This window comes from Elephas maximus, chromosome 1 (assembly GCF_024166365.1).
Source record: "Elephas maximus indicus isolate mEleMax1 chromosome 1, mEleMax1 primary haplotype, whole genome shotgun sequence".
Taxonomy (NCBI): domain Eukaryota; kingdom Metazoa; phylum Chordata; class Mammalia; order Proboscidea; family Elephantidae; genus Elephas; species Elephas maximus.
The window spans coordinates 100,396,269-100,417,241 of record NC_064819.1 but is presented as its reverse complement, the minus strand read 5'-3'; the positions used below and the strand labels follow the sequence as shown (position 1 = coordinate 100,417,241).

General features: G+C 49.6%; 1 protein-coding gene across 7 annotated transcripts in view; it reads right to left on the bottom strand.

Annotated features, from left to right (window-relative positions):
- RAB44 (RAB44, member RAS oncogene family) overlaps window positions 1–20,973 on the bottom strand; it is a 33,135-nt gene that overhangs the window by 2,379 nt on the left and 9,783 nt on the right. For 3 of the 7 annotated variants that reach the window (XM_049890835.1, XM_049890827.1, XM_049890843.1), the window contains 11 exons: window positions 17,625–17,736; window positions 15,366–15,540; window positions 13,787–13,933; window positions 13,124–13,214; window positions 12,600–12,695; window positions 11,342–11,532; window positions 9,302–10,767; window positions 4,885–4,966; window positions 3,680–3,794; window positions 2,494–2,595; window positions 339–415 (listed from right to left, as the gene is read on the bottom strand). In XM_049890835.1, coding sequence (XP_049746792.1) covers window positions 339–415; window positions 2,494–2,595; window positions 3,680–3,794; window positions 4,885–4,966; window positions 9,302–10,767; window positions 11,342–11,532; window positions 12,600–12,695; window positions 13,124–13,214; window positions 13,787–13,933; window positions 15,366–15,540; window positions 17,625–17,736 — 2,654 coding nt within the window. Of the gene's footprint in view, window positions 1–338; window positions 416–2,493; window positions 2,596–3,679; window positions 3,795–4,884; window positions 4,967–9,301; window positions 10,768–11,341; window positions 11,533–12,599; window positions 12,696–13,123; window positions 13,215–13,786; window positions 13,934–14,983; window positions 15,172–15,365; window positions 15,541–17,624; window positions 17,737–20,973 lie in introns of those variants that run through there. The other 4 variants (XM_049890851.1, XM_049890861.1, XM_049890871.1 and 1 more) reach the window with 4 other exon arrangements.

The following is a 20,973-nucleotide window of genomic DNA, read 5'->3' as shown; positions in this document are numbered from 1 at the left end:
GGAGGCATTTGGATTTTATTCTAAATCCCATGGAAGTCACTAGAAGGTTGAGAGCAGGAGAGTGACACTTCCCCTCCCAATCCCACTTTACAGATGAGAAAACAGGCTCAGAGAGGCGAAGTCCCTCACTGGAAGGGATCCAGCTAATGAGAATGCCAGAACTGGAGTCAGGAGACTCTCAGTGCAGTGCTTGCTCCATTTGTCCAGACTGGTGAGCCCTGTTATCTAACTATATGTTTCCAGACACGTTTCCTCAAAATGGGCCTTTCCTTCCCATGAGTCTGGGCTGAAGGCTGCCCCAGAGGATTCTGGGTGGAGAGGGGTGAGGTGACACTCACCGGGCCAAGTTCACTATAGGCTCCAGGATGTTGTGACCCAGGGCAGCACTGCACTCCCCAAAGGAGACTCCCAGCTCCTGCAGGCCAGACAGACAAGGACACAGGTGCCTTGAGGAGACAGACCTCTGAGAAGTCAGGTGGCAGCCTCTGGGGCCAAAAGCCTGGCCATCAGAGTCCTGCCCAATACTTCCTTAAGCCAGCTGCAACGGGCAGCCCCATCTTGGTGTGGCCCATGTTCCCCAGCTGGGCCCCCCGCCCACTCCATCTGGGCTGACCAAGGTGTCTAGGATGCCATACTAGAAATATTCCTCAGTCTTTAGAGTCCCAACTTGGAGAAATGCCTTTGGGGGACATTTTATAACTATTAATTATGTTTTCTCGTTTCAAAAATATTTCATTGGGGGAAATACTGGAAACACAATATAAAAAATTATAAGAACAAAATATAAGCCACTCCTCTTAGCATTTGGGCATATGTATTTCCATTCTGTTTTATATAATCCTTTTGCTTGGGGAAAATGGGCTAAATGTCATCATGCTGTTATTGTGTTACCAACCGCCATCATTGTGTCGACTCTGACTCGTGGCGACCCCATGTGAGTCAAAGCAAAACTGTTCTCCACAGGGTTTTCAACAGCTGGTTTTTTGAAAGTAGAATGCTAGGCGCTTCTTCTGAAGGGCCTCCAGGTCATCATGAAACTCGAACCTTTTGGTTAGCAACTGAGTGCTTAGACCGTTTGCACCACCCAGGGACTTCAAATAAGAGCTGGAGGCACCCGGAGTTGAACCCTCAGCCTCGTACATGCAAAGCACATGCTCTGCCACTGAGCTACATCCCCTCCCCACTGTTAGGTTAAACCATATGAAATTGCTGTTTGGGTAAGCCCCACGCAATCGAATATCAGCGAGTCCATATGGTTCAAACTAACCTATACCCAGATCTGCAGCCGGCTTCTCTGATTGCACATTTTAGTGTAAGCTTTTGTCCCACACCCTGAAATATCCTTCCAGGACAGGATTCTGAACAGAAAATAACTAACCTCTCATACGAATACGCCACAATTTAACCAGCAACGCCAGCCAAATGTTTGTTCTTATAAATAACACTGTAAAGAACATCCTCAAATAAACAGGTTTGATTATATATTATACAGGTATCCATTATGTTATTCCCTTCAAAAAAAAAAAAAAAAAACCCACTGCTGTTGAGTCGATTTCGACTCATAGCAACCCTGTAGGACAGAGGAGAACTGCCCCATAGGGCTTCCAAGGCTGTAATCTTTATGGAAGCACACAGCCTCATCTTTCTCCTGCAGAGCAGTGGGTGGGTTTGAAGCGCCAACCTTTCCGTTCGTGGGTGAGCCCTTAACTACTGCGCCACGAGGACTCCTCTGTTATTCCCTTAGGGATTATTATTTCTGATTTTTTCCTGAGGATAAATAGCTCGAGGAGGGGTTATTGTGTCAAAGGGTGATCTACACCTTTAAAACGAAAAAATTCTCACAAACCAAGAACCCCAACGATGATCTTATGATTCTGAGAAGAAGATAAACAGTAAGAAAATGATGGAAATATTAATTAAGAAGGGTTGTGTCAGGGGTAGAACTAAGAGGGTTTTTTTGTTGTTGTTGTTGTTTTAACTTCTTTACTATTCTCCAGATTTTCTGGAATGTCATTAAATTCTATTCATAAGTAAATAGTATCCACTGTCTGGTGATGGTACTTTTGATGTCATCTTCCCAGGGAAGAATTTGAGTCTTAAGATAGAATAAATTAGAAGGAAGAATTTTAATTAGAGACCAGAGATAAAATTAAGATTTGATTGGGAATTTTAAGTGAAGCTTTGAAAACCCTTTTACTCTGAAGAGATTTTTTATGTAGGTTGGGACATGTGTGGGAATTCACTGATCCATCAGAGGTTCAATGTCATGCCCGTTATCAGCAGCCTTATGTTTGGGTCAAGGCTGGTCTCCAGAGACCTGGGTGGGTGAAGGCAGAGGTAGCCAGGCTGCCGTCTGCACTGACCTGGCCTTTGGCGGAGGCAGAGGCAGGAATGGGCGGAATGTTCCTTCTCAGTTGCCCAGGCCAGGGTGACCCTCTAGGGCAGTGCCTGTCCAGTGTGGGCTGGGAGAAGGGTCGATGCCCAGGGGCTCACCTTGGCCAGTCGCTCCCCGGCCTCAGTGGGCACCTGCCGTTCCTCCTCACAGTCCATCTTGTTTCCCAGGAGAAGGACAGTCACCTTGTCGGACCCTGCGTCCTGCACGCAAAACATGTTCTCTCAGCCACAGGTGTTGAGCACTTACTGTATGCCAGGCCTGGGGCAGATTTGGCCCTGCCTTCCTGGGAACTGAGAATGTGTGCCCTCCCGAACACATTCCCAGGGTTAGGGGGCTGCCTCTCCCTGTCTCAATCCTCCACACCCTTCCCACCTCACCACCACCCCTATTTACAGTGAATCTGCCCCTCCTCTCTGCCTACAAACATCTCACCCACTTTCCAAGGCCAGTCTCAAGGACACCTCCCCCAGGAAGCCTTCGTAGATGGCTCCTGCCCATGCCCCCTCTTCCTGTCTGTGCAGAATAAACAGTACTTGACTACCCAGAATGCCTTGGCTCATTTCGTAATTGTTTCAAGTATAATAATAGCTTCTGTTAACTGAGCGCTTGCTGCACACCAGGTGCCATGCTGAAAGCAATCATATCAGTTAATTCTTATAACTCCCCTATCAAAGAAGTAGGAAGATTGAAGTTCAGAGAGGTTAAGTCACTTGTCTAAGGTCACAGAGTTAGTAGGCTGGGTAGTTGGGAATCAAACCCAGGTCCTGTCATATCTCAGAGCCGAATTCCACTCCTCAGTCATTACCTCACCCTGCTTCCTTTACATCTCTTCAACTAGACTAGGAACTTCCGGAGAGAAGACATGTCTGACTTCATGCCCCTCTGCTGTGCTAGTACATACTGCAGAATTTCCGTATATACGTATCAATTAAATACTTAGGGGAAAGAACCAGAGACAGACGAATTTATCCCCTGCGATGGCACTAGAATTACATCGTTTCCAGATGTGAAGTAGTAGATGCCACAAACAGACACAGATGACTGTGTGTAGAACAGAAATGTTTGTACGATAAAGGAAGTAGTCTGGTTTGGGGGCTGTATTGTGTGGTTGTGGTTTCTTTGTATTAACGTGCTCAGTTCATCCAGCCACATGCCCTCAGTGGGTGACGTCACCCATATGTCTGTCGTGCCATTTGTAATTCTGAGAAAAAAGGGGGAGTGGGCAAGATACAAGCTTCCTCCTGACTACAGAAACTGAGGCCACCCCGATAACCATCTGCTCACCTGGAGACAGTCTAGCCAGTAGCGCACGTGGGCGAAGCTCTCCTGGTCGGTGACGTCATACATGAGCACCACCCCATCAGCCTTGCGAAGCAGCTGCCGCGTCATACTGTGGTACCTGCCCATAAAGTCTGCATGAGGCCCCAGGCCCTGGCCTCTCTAGCCTCAGCCAGTCCATCTGCAAAGTGGGGAGAATTAACCTGCCCTGCCTCTGATTGCTTCCCAAAGATAGCCTGCATAGGCTTGCCTTTTTACAGTGTAGCTATCGTTGCCTAGGTAATGTGTTCTCGGGGCTTAAATTTCAAAAGGTACCAAAGTACATCCAGTGAAAGGTCTACCTCTCTTCTTTCTTGCAGTTATCCGGTCCCCCTTCCCAGAGGCAACCAGGTTACCAGTTTCTTCAATATCTTTCCAGGAGTATTTTACACTTACATATAAATGTATATGTACGAATGTGTGTGTATGTATATATATATATATATATATACACACACATACACACATGTATACACACATAGATATCTTCCCTTCTGGTTTACAGTGTAAAACGTTCACTGCATTCATTAATATTCAGTTTCCTGCAATACGTTTTTTCCAGTTAACAAAATGTCTTGGAGATATTCCCTGTTGGTTCATAAAGAGAGTCTTCAGTCTTTTTTATGGCTTTACCATATTCCATTGTATGGATAGACCTTCATTTATTTAGCTGGTCCCCCATTGATGGACATTTAGGTTGTTTCCAATGTTTCATAATACAAATGATATTGCTATGAATGGTCTTGGTCCCTATGTTATTATAGTCACGTATGAGTGTATCTATAGGATGGAGTTCTAGAAGTAGAACTGCTAGGTCAAAGAATATGGGCCTTTTAAATTTTCATCAGCACTGCTTAGCTGGAAAGTGGAAGACCAGTGTTTTCAGAAGGATAGGTGATTGGGACAGCCCTAACCTGTGCACTGCCAGGCTAGGGAGGGGGCCTGTGCCTGCTGCCCTGTCCCTCACTTGGGCTTGACTCATCTCTCCTTCCCTGACATCCTTCCCTGACATCTTGAGCCCTTAGGAGGCCGACGCCTCATTTGTATTTGGTAGCTTCCTGCCCATGTTTAACTCCTTAAGGCCAGGACTGCCCTCACCCCTTCTGCATCCCCAGGCTCAGCCCTGGTCCCTGACACCACCGATGGTGGAGCCTGTTGACAGTGTTCGTTACCTCTCCTGGCCAGCCGTGTCCCAGAGCTGCAGTGCAAAGCGCTTGTTGTCCACCAGCAGGATTTTGACCCGAAAATCCACTCCTAGGACATACGGAGAGGGAGTAACCCTCATTTTCAAGTTACATCCAGGACTTCTAGCCAAAATCAAACCAGTTGCTGTCACATCAACTCTAACTCATGGCAATCTCGTGTGTGTCAGAGTAGAACTATGCTCCATAAGGTTTTCAATGGCAGATCTTTTAAAAGTAGATCACCAGGCCTTTCTTTCGAGGTGCCTCTGGGTGGACTGAGCCTCCAATGCTTTGGTTAGCAGCTGAGCGCGTTAGCCATTTGCACCACCCAGGACACCTCTATCCAAAACACGCCTGGATATATGCCCATCCCCAACACCAGCCACAGTGGGGGTGGGGGCCTTCAGCTGGTGGGCTTCCTCTCTACTCTCCAAGTTGCATCCATACTCCAAGGCCCACTTCCTCCAAGAAGCCTTCCCACCCAGCCCACAGAGTTCACTGCCCCTGCTGCAGTCCCATACCCTGACAGTCAGTGCCAACACCAACACAAGGCACCTTGTGTTGTATTTATCTCTATGAATATAACTGTCTTCCCAACTGGGCAGCAATGCTTATTCCTCAGGTCATCTGGGAAAACTAGTCTCACTATTTTATTTTTATAATACTCCTTGTTTCATCCCCTAATTGCCCGATGCATCTCTCCCTTCAACTAGACAGCAGAGTAGGGAGGGTCGTGGAAGGAGCGGACTACAGGGAGGACCCCTCAGGCTGTGAGTCATCTGCCCTCTGCTCTGTACAGTCTATGTGACCTCGGACAAGTTACCTCACCTCTCTGAGCCTCCATTTCCTCATCTGTAAGGTGGCAATTTAAAAAGACCTGCACTGCAGAGTGATTGGGAGAATTCAACGGGAGACTTGTGTCAAAGGTTCAGCCTGGTTTCCAATGGGTACTTGAGAGGTGGTAATTCTTATTATTTTAAATAATTTTATTATTAAAAATGACAAAAAAATTATCAATTATCAAAAAATGTTATCACAGAAATTTATCAATTAAAATTGAGAAATAATAAAAATTTTATTATTAAAAATTGGTAATTATTATTATTAATTCTCATCTCCCTGAACCCCAGTCCCCCAAATTTCACAGCCCCACCCCTTCCTGTGCTCATGCTTCCAGACCTTTTCTGTCCCTGGAAATACATAGGTAATAGTGAAATCCCAGGGAGGTTTGGAATCTTTGGAGTGCACTTTCCTGGCAACCCCCACTTCCCAAGGAAACCAGGCTACAGTTGAGGGACTGATGGGGAAGGGCTGCTCTGTCCGCATTCCCTATCCCCTTTCCAATGGAGTCCTGTGCGCACAGGCCCCAGGCAAGCTCAGGAAATGTGCCTTCTCACATTGGCAATGCCAAACTCAATAGCGACCCCAGCAGCACCTGCTGCTGCCCCCTGGTGGTGGCTGAAACCACAGGCCCTCCCCCCTCCACACTCTCCAAGGAGGCTACAAAAAGTGGCAGCTCCTTAGCAAAATGGTGAAGGAGAGAAGTTTGTCTTTAGCATCTGGTTCTCTTTGATGCCCTCTTTCCTGAAGGTCTTAGGAAGCCTAGGGTCTCTTGAGGTTATCTAATCCAGTCCCCCTGTGATGATATCCAGCCTCTGCCTAAATACCCACAGTGACAGAGAGCTCACTGCTTCTATTGAATAATGATAACTACTATTCTTCCTTGGATTTAATAATTCTCTTACCATCCCTGCTTTTCCACCTCTCTGCCCATCCCCTTCTTCAATTCACCCATGTGTCCCCACACTCCCCAACAACATGTTATAACTTAACCACATAAACTGTTAGGGATGTAATGTTTCCTGGGTGGTACAAGTAGTTTGTAATCAGCTGCTAACCTCAAGCTTGGTGGTTTGGATCTACCCAGCAGTGCTGCAGAAGGAAGGCCTGGCAATCTGCTTCCATAAAGATTACAGCCCAAAACACCCTATGAGGCAGTTCTACTCTGTAACAGAGGGAGTTGCCATGAGTCAGGGCTGACTCGACCGCAACAGGTTTGGCTTTTAGTTTTTGCCCATCCCCTTTTTCAATCCAGCTGTGTGTCCTTGTGCTTTCCCTAAAAACATGTTTTAACTTAACCATATAATCTCTGAGGGATATAATGTTTTCTCCTTCTCAGGGACTCTACTATTTTAAATGAGCAGCCCCAGAGAGAGGGCAATGCTGAAACTTCTGGTGTGGGGGCATTAGATTTGAAGGTAGGTGCCTCTGGGTATGAGCTTTAGCCCTGGGGCCCGGCGAGGGCAAGAAACTTAACCGGGTCTTCATATCAATTTCCTTATCTGTAAAATGGTAGATAGGGAAAAATCTTATACCACCACACATTTGAATATAACTCAGTGGGCTCTGGTCTTCCAGCTGGCCCTGTTCTCAAAGGCAGGCAGGCTATGGTTCTTATCTTCTGAGAGAAGGGGGAACGAGTGAAGAGAAGGTGATTCAGGGTGGAGAGATATTCATGACTGGTGAAGCCAGAATAGGCCCCGGTGGTGCCAAACCACAGCTGGGACTGGAACAGATTTGTATTCTGCACCTGGGTCTCAGGTTCTTCCAGCTGGCTAGCAGTACATGCAGCCTTGCCCTGTTTTTTTTTTTTTTTTTTGCAATTATGCAATTGTGGTTTTTTTTTTTTTTCCCCCTGATTGTCTGTTGTAGAGCCGTCTTACCACAGAATAATGGGAAGGCTCAATTATGAGGAGGGTTGTAAGGAATAAGACATGTAGATAAGATGCCTGGTACACTGTAGACATTCAGTAAACAGTAGCTAAAAAAAAAAAAAAGTTGCTGTCAAGTTGATTCCAGCTCGTAGTGACCCTATAGGACAGAGTAGAACTGTCCCATAGGGTTTCCAAGGAGAGGCTGGTGGATTCGAACTGCCCACCTTTGGGTCACCATCAAGTTGATTCTGACTCATAGCAACCCTATAGGACAGAGTGGAACGGCCCCATAGAGTTTCCAAGGAGCACCTGGTGGACTTGAACTGGTTACCTTTTGGTTAGCAGCCATAGCACTTAACCACTACGCTACCAGGGTTTCCAAAATAGTAGCTAAGATAATCAATAATGGTGGCCCTGCAGACACTGTGATTCTGCCGAACATCAGGCCAGGTCTACTATGGGCTCCCCCTCCCCAAGGCACTGCGTTTTTAACACGCACCCCAGGTGAGGATTCTTAGAGCACAAATGGGGAACGTGTGCTGGGTCCCTCTTGTGCAAGGGCTGTCATTACCCACTGGCCTGGCCCTAGTCACCAGTCAGCACATGCCCTGGCTGATGCAAAGACGTGAATCCGTCCATCTTTGCTCCTAAATGGGTTCCCCCTTCATTCCCATCAGCTTACTTTTCTACACAATGTTCACTTGGCCATTAAAAAAAAACACCAATTGCCATTGAGTCCATTCCAACTCTAGGTGACCCCATGTATGTCAGAGTAGAACTGCGCTCCATAGGGTTTTCAATAGTTGATTTTTAAGAAATAGACCACCAGGCCTTTCTTCCAAGTTTCATCTGGGTGGACTTAAACCATCAACCTTTCATTAGCAGCCAAGCATATAAACTGTGTGCACCGCTCAAGGAGTGGCCACAGATCCTGACATTTCTGGGGAGAGGAAGCTTTGTTCTGTGAGACATTTCATTTGCAGAAGCCACTGAATTAGACATTATCAAATATTTACTTATAATAACTAATATTTACTGAGCTCTTACTAGGTGCTAGACATTATTCTAAGTGCTTGCTATGTATTAATTACTCCTGATTCTAGGACTCTAGAAAGTCAGCACAATTGGTGCCCCCATTATTCAGATGAAGATTTTGAGGCTCAAGGGGTGAAATAATTGGCCCAAGGTCATACCAATAGTAAGTGGCAGAGCTGGGATTTGAACTCAGGCTTTTGGGCTCCTAACACCTCACTCTCCAAATGCTCTCTGTGTAAAAATATTCAATGTGCCCAAGGTAACTTCCTGCCAGAGCATGGCTGATTGGCCTGGAGCCAGTCATGAGCAAATCCAGCCACAGTGGGCCCCGCAGCGGCCTGCCCGTGCACCACGTGTGTGGAGACTTGCATGCTTTCACCTCCAACCAGCACCTAAATTGCAGGGTGCATTGTTGATGTAGCTCATTATAAGCTAATCAGATCAATGCAGAAAAAGCAAATTACCTGTAATTAAAGACGATTAGTAAAATAGTAGGATCATGCCCATATAAAATAATGTCTTATGTGGGGCCCGTGGCCAGGGCAGTACCTGCAGAGCCCTCAAGGATGGCTCGCTTTGGCCCTGCTCTGGCTCACTGGCCCGAGTCCTGGGGTCTCCCCTCCCTCCCTGCCACCCTCCCCAGCCTGGGCCCTTACCCACGGTAGCTGTCAGGCCAGCGGCAAAGGAGTTCTGATGCAGCAGGTGCAAGAAAGAGGTTTTGCCCACATTCGAGTCCCCCAGGAAGATGACATGGAAGATGTAATCAGGGTCATCCTGAGGCTCGTTGGCCGGGAGGTCCCCTGGGAGTGGGGGCTGCCCAGCCTTCCGGGATTCCGTTCCTGGGTCTTCAGGCCTGCTCTCTGCCCTTGGCTCCCCGGATTGAGGGGGGCCTTGCCCTCCTTCTGCTTGAGCAGCTGTGGGTGGGAATCTGAGTTGGGCTTCCAGCTCAACTGTGGTGGGAAGGGTTTGTGTGGGTTCCTTGGGCCCTGCTCCATCACTAGGCTGAGCCCCCATGGGGAAGGGGATGCCTGGGGCTGATGGTTTCCCAGGAACAGGGGCCTCTACTTTAGCCTGAGCCTGGGGTGGACCATGTGGGGGAGTAGCAGGCAGAGCATCTTGCAGGGGGTGTTCTGAAGGCCCAGCTTCCAGGCCCTCAGACTCAACTGACTGCACTGGACCCGCATCCTGCCCGCCTCGGTCCTCTTGCTTTCCTTCTCCAGCCCAAGGCTCCTTTTCCAGACTCTGGTGGTGGAGGCTGGGTGGCCCACCTGGCCCGAGGGCCTGGACATGAGCCTCTCTTAGTCTTCTGGAGTGGCCCTCCTGCTCATCTGGGCCTGGCTTCCTTGGCTCCAGCCCTTCTTTGGGAGCCACAGGTTCCTGACCCTGGGAGGGCTTAGCTGGTTCCAATGTGAGGATCCCGGCCCCCAGGGGCCCCAAACCTGGCTCAGAGCCTGCAGTGTGTGGGTCCTGATGGAAGGCCTCTCTCTGCCTGTGTGGCTTGACTGGGGCAGGCCCAGGCTTGGGGCCTTTGTCATCTGGATCTGAGGCTGGGGGCAATTCACTGGGCCCAGCTGGGGCCTGGAGAGGGGGAGGCTCCACATGAGGAAAGGACCCATCTTCCGAATGAATGAGCACTTTTAGTGTGGCTGCCCCCGGGCCCCCTGACTGCCCAGCTGGGGCCCCCAGGAGATCCCAGCGAAAGTAGGACTCAGGATCAGGCCTTGGCTCCCCCTTGGCCTCCAGGCCAGGAGGCTCCATAGGTTGCTCTGAATTGATGTCCTGCCCATCTGGGTCCCCTCCTCTCCCTTCCTCAGCCCTGGAAGTCCCCCCAGGGGGACTCCTAGAAGCCCCATCTGGCTCTGAAGATGGCTTCTGACCAAACGGCAGAGCGTGTGGCCCCGAAATGGAGATCTGCCTGACCACACGGGGTGTATCAGGGGCTGAGGGGGCCCTTGGAGTGGGGGGCGGACTCCAGGAGAGCTGCAGGGGTCTGAGTGGGGGACTGCTAAAGCTCAGGAGCTGGTCCCAGCTGTCGTTGTCCCCAAACAGCCTGGGCAGGGATGACTCCTCAGGGGAGATGGCCTGGGGAGCTGGGGACTTCTCTTCCACTGCTCTGGGGGCACTAGAAGGACAAGGAGAGCGGAAGGTCAGGGGAGAAGCAGGCAGAGGAATGATGCCACACTAACCCCACCAGCATCCCTCACCATCCTTCACATGCCCACGTCTGGTCCTTCCTCCCAGGGTTTGCTCAGGCAGTCCTTCTCACCTGGCATGCCCTCCCCAGTCCTCCCTCTCACCCAATCCTACTCATCCTTCTAGGACCATATGAAGCCTCACCTCCTCCAGGAAACCTTCTCTGACTTTTCTGGCCCATCCCCCTCCTTCAAGCTATAAAAAGTAGAGCGAGTGCCTGCCCGGAAGCAGCACCCCATGAAGCCCTATATGTGTCCCAGTCATGTGGCCTTAGGCATGTGACCTACCCCTCTCTGTGCCTCACTTTCATTTTCTGTGAAATGGGAATGATAACCTCTGCCTGGCATGGTTGTTGAGAGAATTAAAGGCAGGAGACTGTGTGTGTGTGTGCGCGCGCGCGCACTGGGTGCTGATCAGGGCCTTGGAGAACTCAGAGCCTTCCTCCCCTCTTCCAGGAAGCCCCTGACCTCTACCCTGACAACCCAGGCCTGGTAGCCACTTGCCTTGGTTCCTCCTCTTCCACCTGCCATGACACTCGGCCCTTGGCAGCTTTCAGGTGTCCCCTGGTCACCTGCAGCTGTCCCTGCACCTCTTTCAGTTGCCCAGCCAGGTCTTTCTCAGCCTCTCGAAGCTGCTGATTCTCTGAGTTGGCCTCCTGGTGGGTGCTACTGAGATGGTCAAGCTGGGCCTGCAGCTGTGGGGGGTGGAGGGTGAGGAGGAGAGAAGCCAAATTGTCCTCTGGTCAAGGCAAAGTCTCCCAGGGCCACTCTAGGGCCTAGACCACCCCCCCCTCCTTAAAGGCTCCTGGAGACCCAGCTTAAAACATAGGTTTAGGGTGGCGGGTGGTTACCCCTACTGGCCTAATTAGCTCCATTACCTCCCACCCAGGAGAGACATGTTAATTGTCGGGGTAGGGAGGACAGAGGAAATGCATGAGGAGCACAAATGCCAGCACCACACCCTCCTCTGTTCACAGCCCTCCGGGGGCTGCTCAACTCCCAGCCCCATGGAATCCCAACAGGGCTCCTGACCCAACAGCAAACCACATGACTCCCAGTTGGAGTTCTGACCCCCATTTTTCTGAGGAGGAAACCAAGTTTCAGCAGTTAAGAACCTGCCAATGTCACTCAGCTGACAACGGAGATAAGAGTTGAACATCTCCCTGTCACTAAGCCTCTGCAGTGTCAAGACCTCATGTTTGTCCAGTGTTCGCCTATCTCAAAGTGCTCTTCCATGTATTACCTCATTTGACATAATAACCCTGCGAGATGCAATGGATGCGATTGTCCCCATTTTATAGATGGAGAAACTGAGGCCAGGACAACCAAAGTGATTTCCTCAGGTTTGTGTGGCTCTTAAGTGGAACAGCAGGGATTTGAACTCAGGTCCCGTCACTCCCCCCAGCACTACCTAGCCTCATCTAAGGGCCCAAGACACCTTTTTCCCATGGGGCTATACTCATATGGAGCCCTGGTGGTGCAGTGGTTAAGAGCTTGGCTGCTAACAAAAAGGTCGGCAGTTCAAATCCACCAGCCACTCCTTGGATACCCTATGGGGCAGTTCTACTCTGTCCTATAGTGTTGCTGTAAGTCAGAGTCACTGGAGAACAACAGTTTTGGTTTTTGGTTTTATACCCATATGGGAGCCCAAGCAGTCCAATGAGGCCTCCGGATCAGAGAGCATTTACGGCAGGTCCAACAACGGCTGTCAGAGCCCGTGAACACTCAGAAATCAGGCTTCCGGGGAGGCCCAGTGGCTCACCTCCCTCTGGCCCTCAGCTAGCCGCTGTACCTCACGCTCCTTGGCCTCCAGGACCTCTTGCATCTGCAAGCTGAGGGCCACGTCCCGGGAGTTGCTCTGGGGAGCAGAGAGGACTCAGCCCCTGCACCGCTGGCTCCACAACCCAGCCAGCTGGGCTGGTCCTCCCCACGCTCACACCTCCACCCAGGCCTGGGGTGTAGGGCCCAGCAGGGAGGGTTCTCAGGGCAACTTCCCAGCTCAGGCCTAGGTGGTGGAGACAAAGTGACTGAGGTCCAGAGGAGAAGGATGGGCTGCAGGGTGCACAACGAGACCCCACAGAGAGGGAAAGAGGCCCAGGCTCAGCACTCGACACCCCATCGCTCTAGGCAACAAGTGCCGGTCAGAGCTGTGAGAGGACCCACTCCCAGCACCCTACTGCTATCCCCACAGGCTAGTCCCAGCCCCCCACAACTTAGCCAGCAGAGAAATCCTGGGCAAGGGGTGAGGGGCAGGGGGCAAAGGGCAGCTGCTGGAATGGAGCCCACCTCAGCCTGCAGCTGCTGCTTCTCCCGGCGGATTTGCTGCTCCATCTCCTCGTAGAGCTCCTGGACCTCGCGATGGTGATCAGAGTCACGCCTGGAAGGGGTCAAAGGTGGCAGGATGGAGGTGGGGGGCAGGGAGCCCATCAGCACCTCTGGGGCCCTGCCGTTGGCAGGGGTGGTTTAGACCTGGGTTTGGAGTCCATTCCTTGGCTCGCCTCTCCCTGGCAGCGGCCAATGACCCTGTCACCCTGAGAACAGTCATCTTGACCCATATGACTTTGGCACTGGTCACCCTATTCCCATCACACTGACTCCTGTAACCATCACCAAGATGTCAGTCCACCTGGCCCTGTCACATAGTCCCCATCGTCCCATCTCTCTGTCCCTGCCTGCCTCTGTCATTATCTCCTGCCCCCATAACTCAGAGCCCCTGGCAGGGCTGTACCCTTGTCAGCTCCAGGGGTCACCGCACATATGGTAGTTATATGAACAGTCTGTCCTCTGCACCACCTCTTCCTCCAGCTCAGCTCAGCCCCATCCAGCCCCCAGGCCCTGCTGGGCTGGAGGAATTCCATTTGGATTCAACTAAAATGTAAAGAGCACCTACTAGGTGCCTGACACCTGGTGAGGGCACTTTGCGCACAGGCTCCCACCCCACCCACTCACTTCCTCAGGCTCAGCTCCAGAGCCTCCTTGTCAGCCCGCACCTCTTGCAGGCGACTGATCATCTTGGCCAGAAAGCCCTCCAGATTGCCTGCCAGGTGGGGCTCCTCCTGCCGCAGCTTCCACCACAGCTGCCAAATCTCCGCTTGCCTGGGAGAGAGGGCAGCCAGAGGTTAGGTAAGAGGTGGGACCGGAAGCAGGGGGAACCCACTCCTTCGTCATAATTGCAGTGTTCCAAGAGACTTAGGCACCTGGGCACCAAAATCTGCTGAGACACCCTGCAAGGGGAAACTCAAATGCTACCTCCTCCAGGACTCTTCCCCACATGTGCCCTCTCCCTCCTTGAGCCCAACACTTTGTATGATTTAGTGATTAAACACGGGCTGGGGGGGCCTTGGGGGCTACCATCGGCCTTCTCCCTTCTCATACACTCTCTAGTTGTGTGACCTTTGGCAGGTCCAATGCCCTCTCTGGGCTCATTTGTCAAATGGTGAGGCTGATATCTGCCTGGCAAGGTCGCTAGAAAATGACAGACACCTCCCAATGAAAGCACCAGCTTGGGGCCTGGCACCCAGTTGGCACTCGATGAATGCCGCTTTCACACAGGTTTAATTAAGTCACGAAGACAGATGGCAGAGGACTAAGCCAGGCCACACTGCCAAGTGGGTAAATGGCTCCCACTCCACCTGCCTACCAGCCTATATCCTAAGCCCAACCCCACCTGCCCCCCAATACTGGCCACACCCTTGGAGAGGCAGATAAGAGCGACCTTGTCTCTGGGGAACCCAATGGAGTGAGCAAGCCCGGGCAAACGGGTGAAGGTGAGTCCCTTACTGGCTCTAAGGGACCCCAGTGGGGTCTGGGGTGTGTGGCAGGGGCATTCTCAGGCAGCTCCCCTGCTCTGAGCCTGAGGGAATCCCATAAGCATGAGACAATTTGGAGAAAATGCCTTCCTGTCTCCAAACCTGCCCAATCCTGGGCATCACCAGGCCTGAAATCGCTCGACTGGAGAACCCTCTCTTTGGGTTAAGAAATGTACTTTCAGGGAGCCTCGTGTTTTTAAGAATGGAAGTCCCCTTGGAAGATCGATACCCCAACTCACTAATCCTGCTGGGGAGCAACCCCATAGAGAAGGACAAGAGAGGGAGGGTGTAGGAGTGGGGGGAACCTCTCGTGACACATGGTTTCATTTAATCTCACCAACACCAGTTGCTAGTGAGCCGACTCCGATTCATGGTGACTCCATTTGTGTCACAGTAAAACTGTGATCCGCAGGGTTTTCAATAGCTGATTTTTCAGAAGTAGATTGCCAGGCCTTTCTTCTGAGGCACCTCTGGGTGGACTCAAACCATCAATCTTTCAGTTACCAGCAGAGCACATGAACTCTTTGCACTACCCAGGGATTCCCATTTAATCCCACAACAGCTCTTACACTCAGTCTGCAGCTGGAAAAGGAATGAGGGTAGAGAGGCCAGGCCATTTGCCAAGATGGCACAGCTAGCATGTAGCCAAGTCAGGGTTTGCACCCATCCTAGCACTCTGCCTGGGTGAGCCCCCAGCCTACACACGGCTCTGGCCTTACTCAGGAAGTAAGTGGCTGGGCCCCAGCTTCTCCATGAAGGCAAGGAACGCCTCCTTCTCCTCCGTGTTGGCCTCCTCCAGTGCCGGGAAGCTGGCAGCTGCAGATCTCCGTTTGGAGGGCAGTGGCCTCCTTCTGCGGAGTCTGTGGGTGCTCAGGCTGGAGCCAAAGATGCTCTCTGTGGGCAGAAAGGGAGAGAGGGAAGCATCCCAAACCTTCCACCCTGCCCTGCTCTGCTCCAGCCCCTGGGGAAAGCAATCGTACCTGTGCCCTCACATTCATACAGGGTCACATTCTTTCATTCTTCCTATCAGCCTTGGCAGCCTACTCAAGATAGACATCACGCCCACTTTACGGATGAGAATCTGAGGCCCAGAGAGGCCAAGAAGCTTACCAGAAGTCACACAGTGGCTCCATGGTGGCCTTCATTGACTCAGTTAAGGAATATTTATTATCTACTATGTGCTGGGCACATAGTGGTAGTTGTAGGTACTGGGGACAAAACTGGCTCAAATCCTTGCCCTGGTGGAGGTGACATTCTAGTGAGAGTTGAGGAGCAGGATCCTTTTTTTAAAAGGAAGTAACTTTACTAAGTGATCTAAAGGAATAAATAGGCTAATTGCCATCGAGACTCTGGGAGAGGGGCCTACTTTAGATGGGGTGATCAGGTGTCCCTGAGGATGTGACATTGGAACTGAAATGAGAGGAACAAGAAGGAGCAAGCCGTGTGGATATGGAGGGAAGCGCATTCCAGACACAGAGAACAGTACCTGCAAGGGCCCTGAGGTGAGTGCCAGGCTGGCAAGACCAAGGGGGCGAGTGACACTGAGTGAGACCAAGAGGTTGGCAGGGTCCAGTCTGTGCCGGCCCCGTAGGCCCCGAAGCGGTTTGGATTTTGTTCAATGGGCAATGGAGAGTCCCTGGCATGGTGGGTATGACTGGATTCAGATGTGAAGATGGCCCCTTGGGGCTGTGTGGATAAGAGATATTTCCTTTGGCTCCTTGCCCCCCTATTCCCAATCCCTTCTCCCCTCCTGCCCCACTCTCAGCTTCTCACGCCTCGGAGCTGGACCAGCTAACTCCTGGGGCGTCCCCAGTCTGTAAATGCAGATTTCTGGCCTCCCTCTCTGCTGGTCTCCAAGCTTTTGGAGACTGGGCGGACCCGAGGACTCCGGGTGGCTTTGTGGGCATTGAAGGCTGAGCTGTACTTTGCATGGCCCCTGCTGAGGACAGCACACCTCTCATTCCCTGGGCCGAAGGTAATCCCCGAGCGACACGATCACTGCGTGTATTATGCCCTTTTGGCCTTGGTCTCTCTAGGTCCTGTTGGGCCTGTCTTGAGAAGTGGGTGCTGGGAGGGCCCTGCCCTGCGGGGCTCAGGGCCTAGGAAGCCTGCAAAACCAGTGCCAGTTGCCGCCGAGTCGTTTCTGACTAGTGATAGCCCCATGTGTGTCAGAGTAGAACTGTGCTCCACGGGGTTGTCAACGGCTGATTTTTCAGAAGTAAATCTCCAGGTCTTTCTTCTGAGGCACCTCTGGGTGGACTTGAACCCCCACCCTTTTGGTTAGCAGGAGAAAGCATTAGCTGTTTGTACCACCTAGGGGACTCACCATGACTTGAGGGCACCTGATTTTGGAGGAAGCCCTTACTCTCTGAATACCACACCCTGCTGCTCCTTGCGGCCTGGAATTCACTTAAGCAAAGGCAGTACATGACCCCCCTCAGACAGAAACAAGAGCAATGGTCTCGAGAATGGGAGGTGTTTAACTTTTCACCCTAGAGAAGTCTTTCATTGGGGAGAAGACAGGAGAGGTGTCAGAAAACAAGCCTGGAGGCCTACCTGGAGAAGGGGGGATGCTCAAGAAAGCCCCCAGCCAATGAAGACCCTGGCTGGTGGGAACAGAAGTGAGCAGATCTGCTGGGCCAGGAATCTCAAGGCCCAGCTCTGCCTTAACTGCCTTCCCAGCCGAGGCTCAGTTTCCTCATCTCTACAATAATCCTTATTATCAGCCATGCCCTGAACTGCTCCGGGTGTGTGTGTGTGTGTGTGTGTGTGCGTGTGCGTGTGCGTGTGCGCGTGCGTGTGTGTGTGTGAAGGGGCCTCTGGCTGTTTAAGGATTTACTGCTGCCTTTCCTGCAAAAAAAAAAAAAAAAAATTTTTTTTTTTTTCCTGCCAGCCTAGCCAAGCCTGGGGGTGGGCACACTTCATGGAACACCTGGCTATGCAGGACGTCCCCAGAGGCCCTCCCAGGACAGACATACTGAGCCCAGAGCTGAATTCTTCAAGGGAGAGGCGTCCCTTCCGCTCCATGTCCATCCAGTCGAAGATCATCTCCGGCTCCTCCTCGCTGCCCAGGAAGCTGAACTTTGCTGCCTGCAAAGAAGGGGTGAGTTGAGGACACAGCTCTGGGCCACACTCGAAAAAGGGGAGGTGTTTATCTTCAACCACCCCCTCCTTCCCTCTCCCCAGTTTTGGAGTCTTCCTCCTAACCTAACCCAGGGCCTACCTTTGAAGCTCCCCAACCTCAACCAATAGAGCCTTCTCAGCAGAGCCCTGAACTGGCCCCAAACCTTTTGCTTCCCCCATCCAACATCAAAACGTATCTGTTCCACGTCCCCTCCCTTTAGGACGCTGACGAAGCACAGCAGCTAAACTGCCCCAGAATGTTCATCAGTGTCCATAAGTTATGTGATGCTCGAAAACAAGGCAAAAAGGTGGACAGTAGAGCCTTTCAGTGTTATACAGGAACAAAGGTCACCCAAACATTTTCTAGACTCTGTGAATGTGCTTAGTTCATCTCATTATTTACCGCTGATTAAAGGTCCCAGACTAAATGAAGTCACACATTAATATGTAGATTTTTGTCCGAGAGGGACACAAAATATTTTTTGTCTGATGGAAAAAATCTAACTTTGTAAAATCTAACTCGCAATCTGATTCTAACATTTCTTTGTTAAATTACCTATAAATACCTTAACTTTTAAAATTCTCCCTGAACCACTATATTCCTTGTTAAATAATGAGTTAAATAAAATCTTCAATATGTGGTCATTTTAAATTTGTCTAAGAGTCAGGATTTTACTTTTCTGAAAATTACCCTTTAACAGCTTTGGAGATTCCATTGAGATGCCCCAGTGGACTCACGTGACAAAGCTGAGAAAGCTGCATTGCAGGCCACTGTACCGGCTGAGCTCTTTAAGCCCTAAACCAAAACTAAACCTTGCTGCTGCGGAGTTGGCTCTGACTCGTGGCTACCCCATATGTGCAGAGTAGAACTGCACTCCACAGGGTTTTCAAGGCTGTGATCTTTTGGAAGCAGATTGCCAGGCCTTTCTTCCAAGGCACCTCTGGATGGGTTCAGACCACCAACCTTTAGCTAGGAGTCCAGTGCTTAACTATTTGTGCCACCCAAGGACTCCTAAATTAATATTAAATTAAATTAATCAATAAATCATTTTTGGCTACCTGGATAATGTCTAAGAAAAATTTAATACTAAAACATTGAATGCTGAGTGTAATTTTAGGCTTAGATCCTTTTGCTTCTTACTTTTTAGATGTTTGAGAGTAACTGTATCTTTGGGTTCTATTAATGAATGTATCCATTTCTGCCACTTTCAAAAGTTGTACAGGGGACATGGGTAGCTATTGAAAGTTGTATTGTGTGTATATGTGAGCTTTGTGAGTCTTAAAATGCTTGTACAGTCAGTCCTCAGTTATTTATCCCCCAGTCCTTCTGTGAAATCCTCGTTGTTGTTGTTAGACGCCATCGAGTCGATTCTGACTCACAGAGACCCCATGTGACAGAGTAGAACTGCTCCGCAGGGTTTTCCAGGCTGTAATCCTTACAGAAACAGACTGTCAGGTCTTTCTTTTGCAGAGCCACTGGGTGGGTTTGAACCGCCAACCTTGCAGTTAGCAGCCAAGTTCTTAACTGTTGTGCCACCAGGGCTCCTTTTCTGTGAAGTAGAGGTTAGTTATTCTGGCTAAAGGTTGTAATCACTGTGGGTGCTTGAGACTGTACTAGGAGCAAGGGTGTCTGTAAGGAAACGAGACAAGTTTTTTGCTTCTCAGAGGAAAAGGGAAGTGATTTTGCCTTAAAGTCTCTGGTAGTCCCAAAATGTGAAAGGGGATAAAAGGCTAAACCTGAATGGATATAAAAAGTTGCAGAGAGTTTGCAGAAATGGAACTTTATTTCCCTTAATTTATAATACCTGAGTCCGAAAACATGTCTGAAATATGTTAACATTTTGCCAAATTTGGCTCGATTTTGAAAAGTTTAGTGGTAATTTATTTTTTAAAGTGTGAAACTTTTACTGCCACATGTTATATTAATGCAAAACTAGAATTTGGCTTTATCTCTATTAAAATGACAAATTGGGCTTAGAGCTTTTCTCAAAGAGTACAGAGGTTGCTATTTACCTTCTATGTAAGCTGCCTAGATTGCAGAGAGGCTATGTCTCACTAGAATAATTTTCTCTGCTCTTTATTGACTTTATCACGTCCTTAATTTTTATTTTAAGCGAAAAGCAAAGTCCCCTCCCTATGAAAGAGCTAAGTACCCTTGAAATTTCATTATAAAAATCTTTATAAAAATAAAATACATTTATTTTAAAATATTTACTTTCACTGTCACTTTGGTTAGATAACCAAGCACTATTTCTCAGGCTCCCATGATCCTATCTTAACCTGACACCCAAAACTTCCCTGACAGTTCTTGTGCTTTTGCCTTCCCACAGTCAGATCTTTTTAAAAAAATAATAATAATAGTAACATTCTATTGTGTTTTTGTTTTACTTTTTTTCTTTCCTAACTGTACCCATAAACCCTAACCCCTTGCTGTCCAGTCAATTACAACTCATAGCCACCCTAAAGGACAGAGTAGAACTGCCCTGTAGGGTTTCCAAGGCTGTAATCTTTATGGAAGCAGACGGCCACATCTTTCCCCCAAGGAGCAGCTGGTGGGTTCGAAAAACCGACCTTTCAGTTAGCAGCCTAAGATCAGATCTTTAATTTAAAAAAATAATAAAATAAAAATTCCCGGACGTCTTTCTCTATATTTATGAAATAAAAAAAAAGGGCACCATTATTATAAGAGCATCATGGGAACAATTGTCCAATGAGTGGAGATACTCGGCCTTTCTGAGGCTATTTATCTAGGAAAACTGCTGTTAATATAAATATTTCAGCAATTGCGTGCTTTATGGGAAGGTCCTGGAGATTTCTCAATGCCTTTGCTATGTTCTTATCTTCAGGGGAAACACCGACCAAATGCTAATTAAATGGTTATGTACTGTATCCTGGAAGCCCTGGTGGCATAGTGGTTAAGAACTACAACTGCTAACCAAAAGCTCAGTGGTTCAAGTTCACCAGGCACTCTTTGGAAACCCTGTAGGGCAGTTCTACTCTGTCCTATAGAGTCAGAATCAACTCGATGTCAGTGGGTTTGGTTTTCGGGCTTTGGTACTGTATCCCAATAGAGGATTTTTCTCTCCTCAGTTCTGACATTATTTGCTACTGTAATACATAACCACAGTCTCATTATTAGACAGGTTTGAGTTTTCCTATACTTACCTGAAAGGAGCCATGGTTGCACAATGGTTAAGTGCTCGG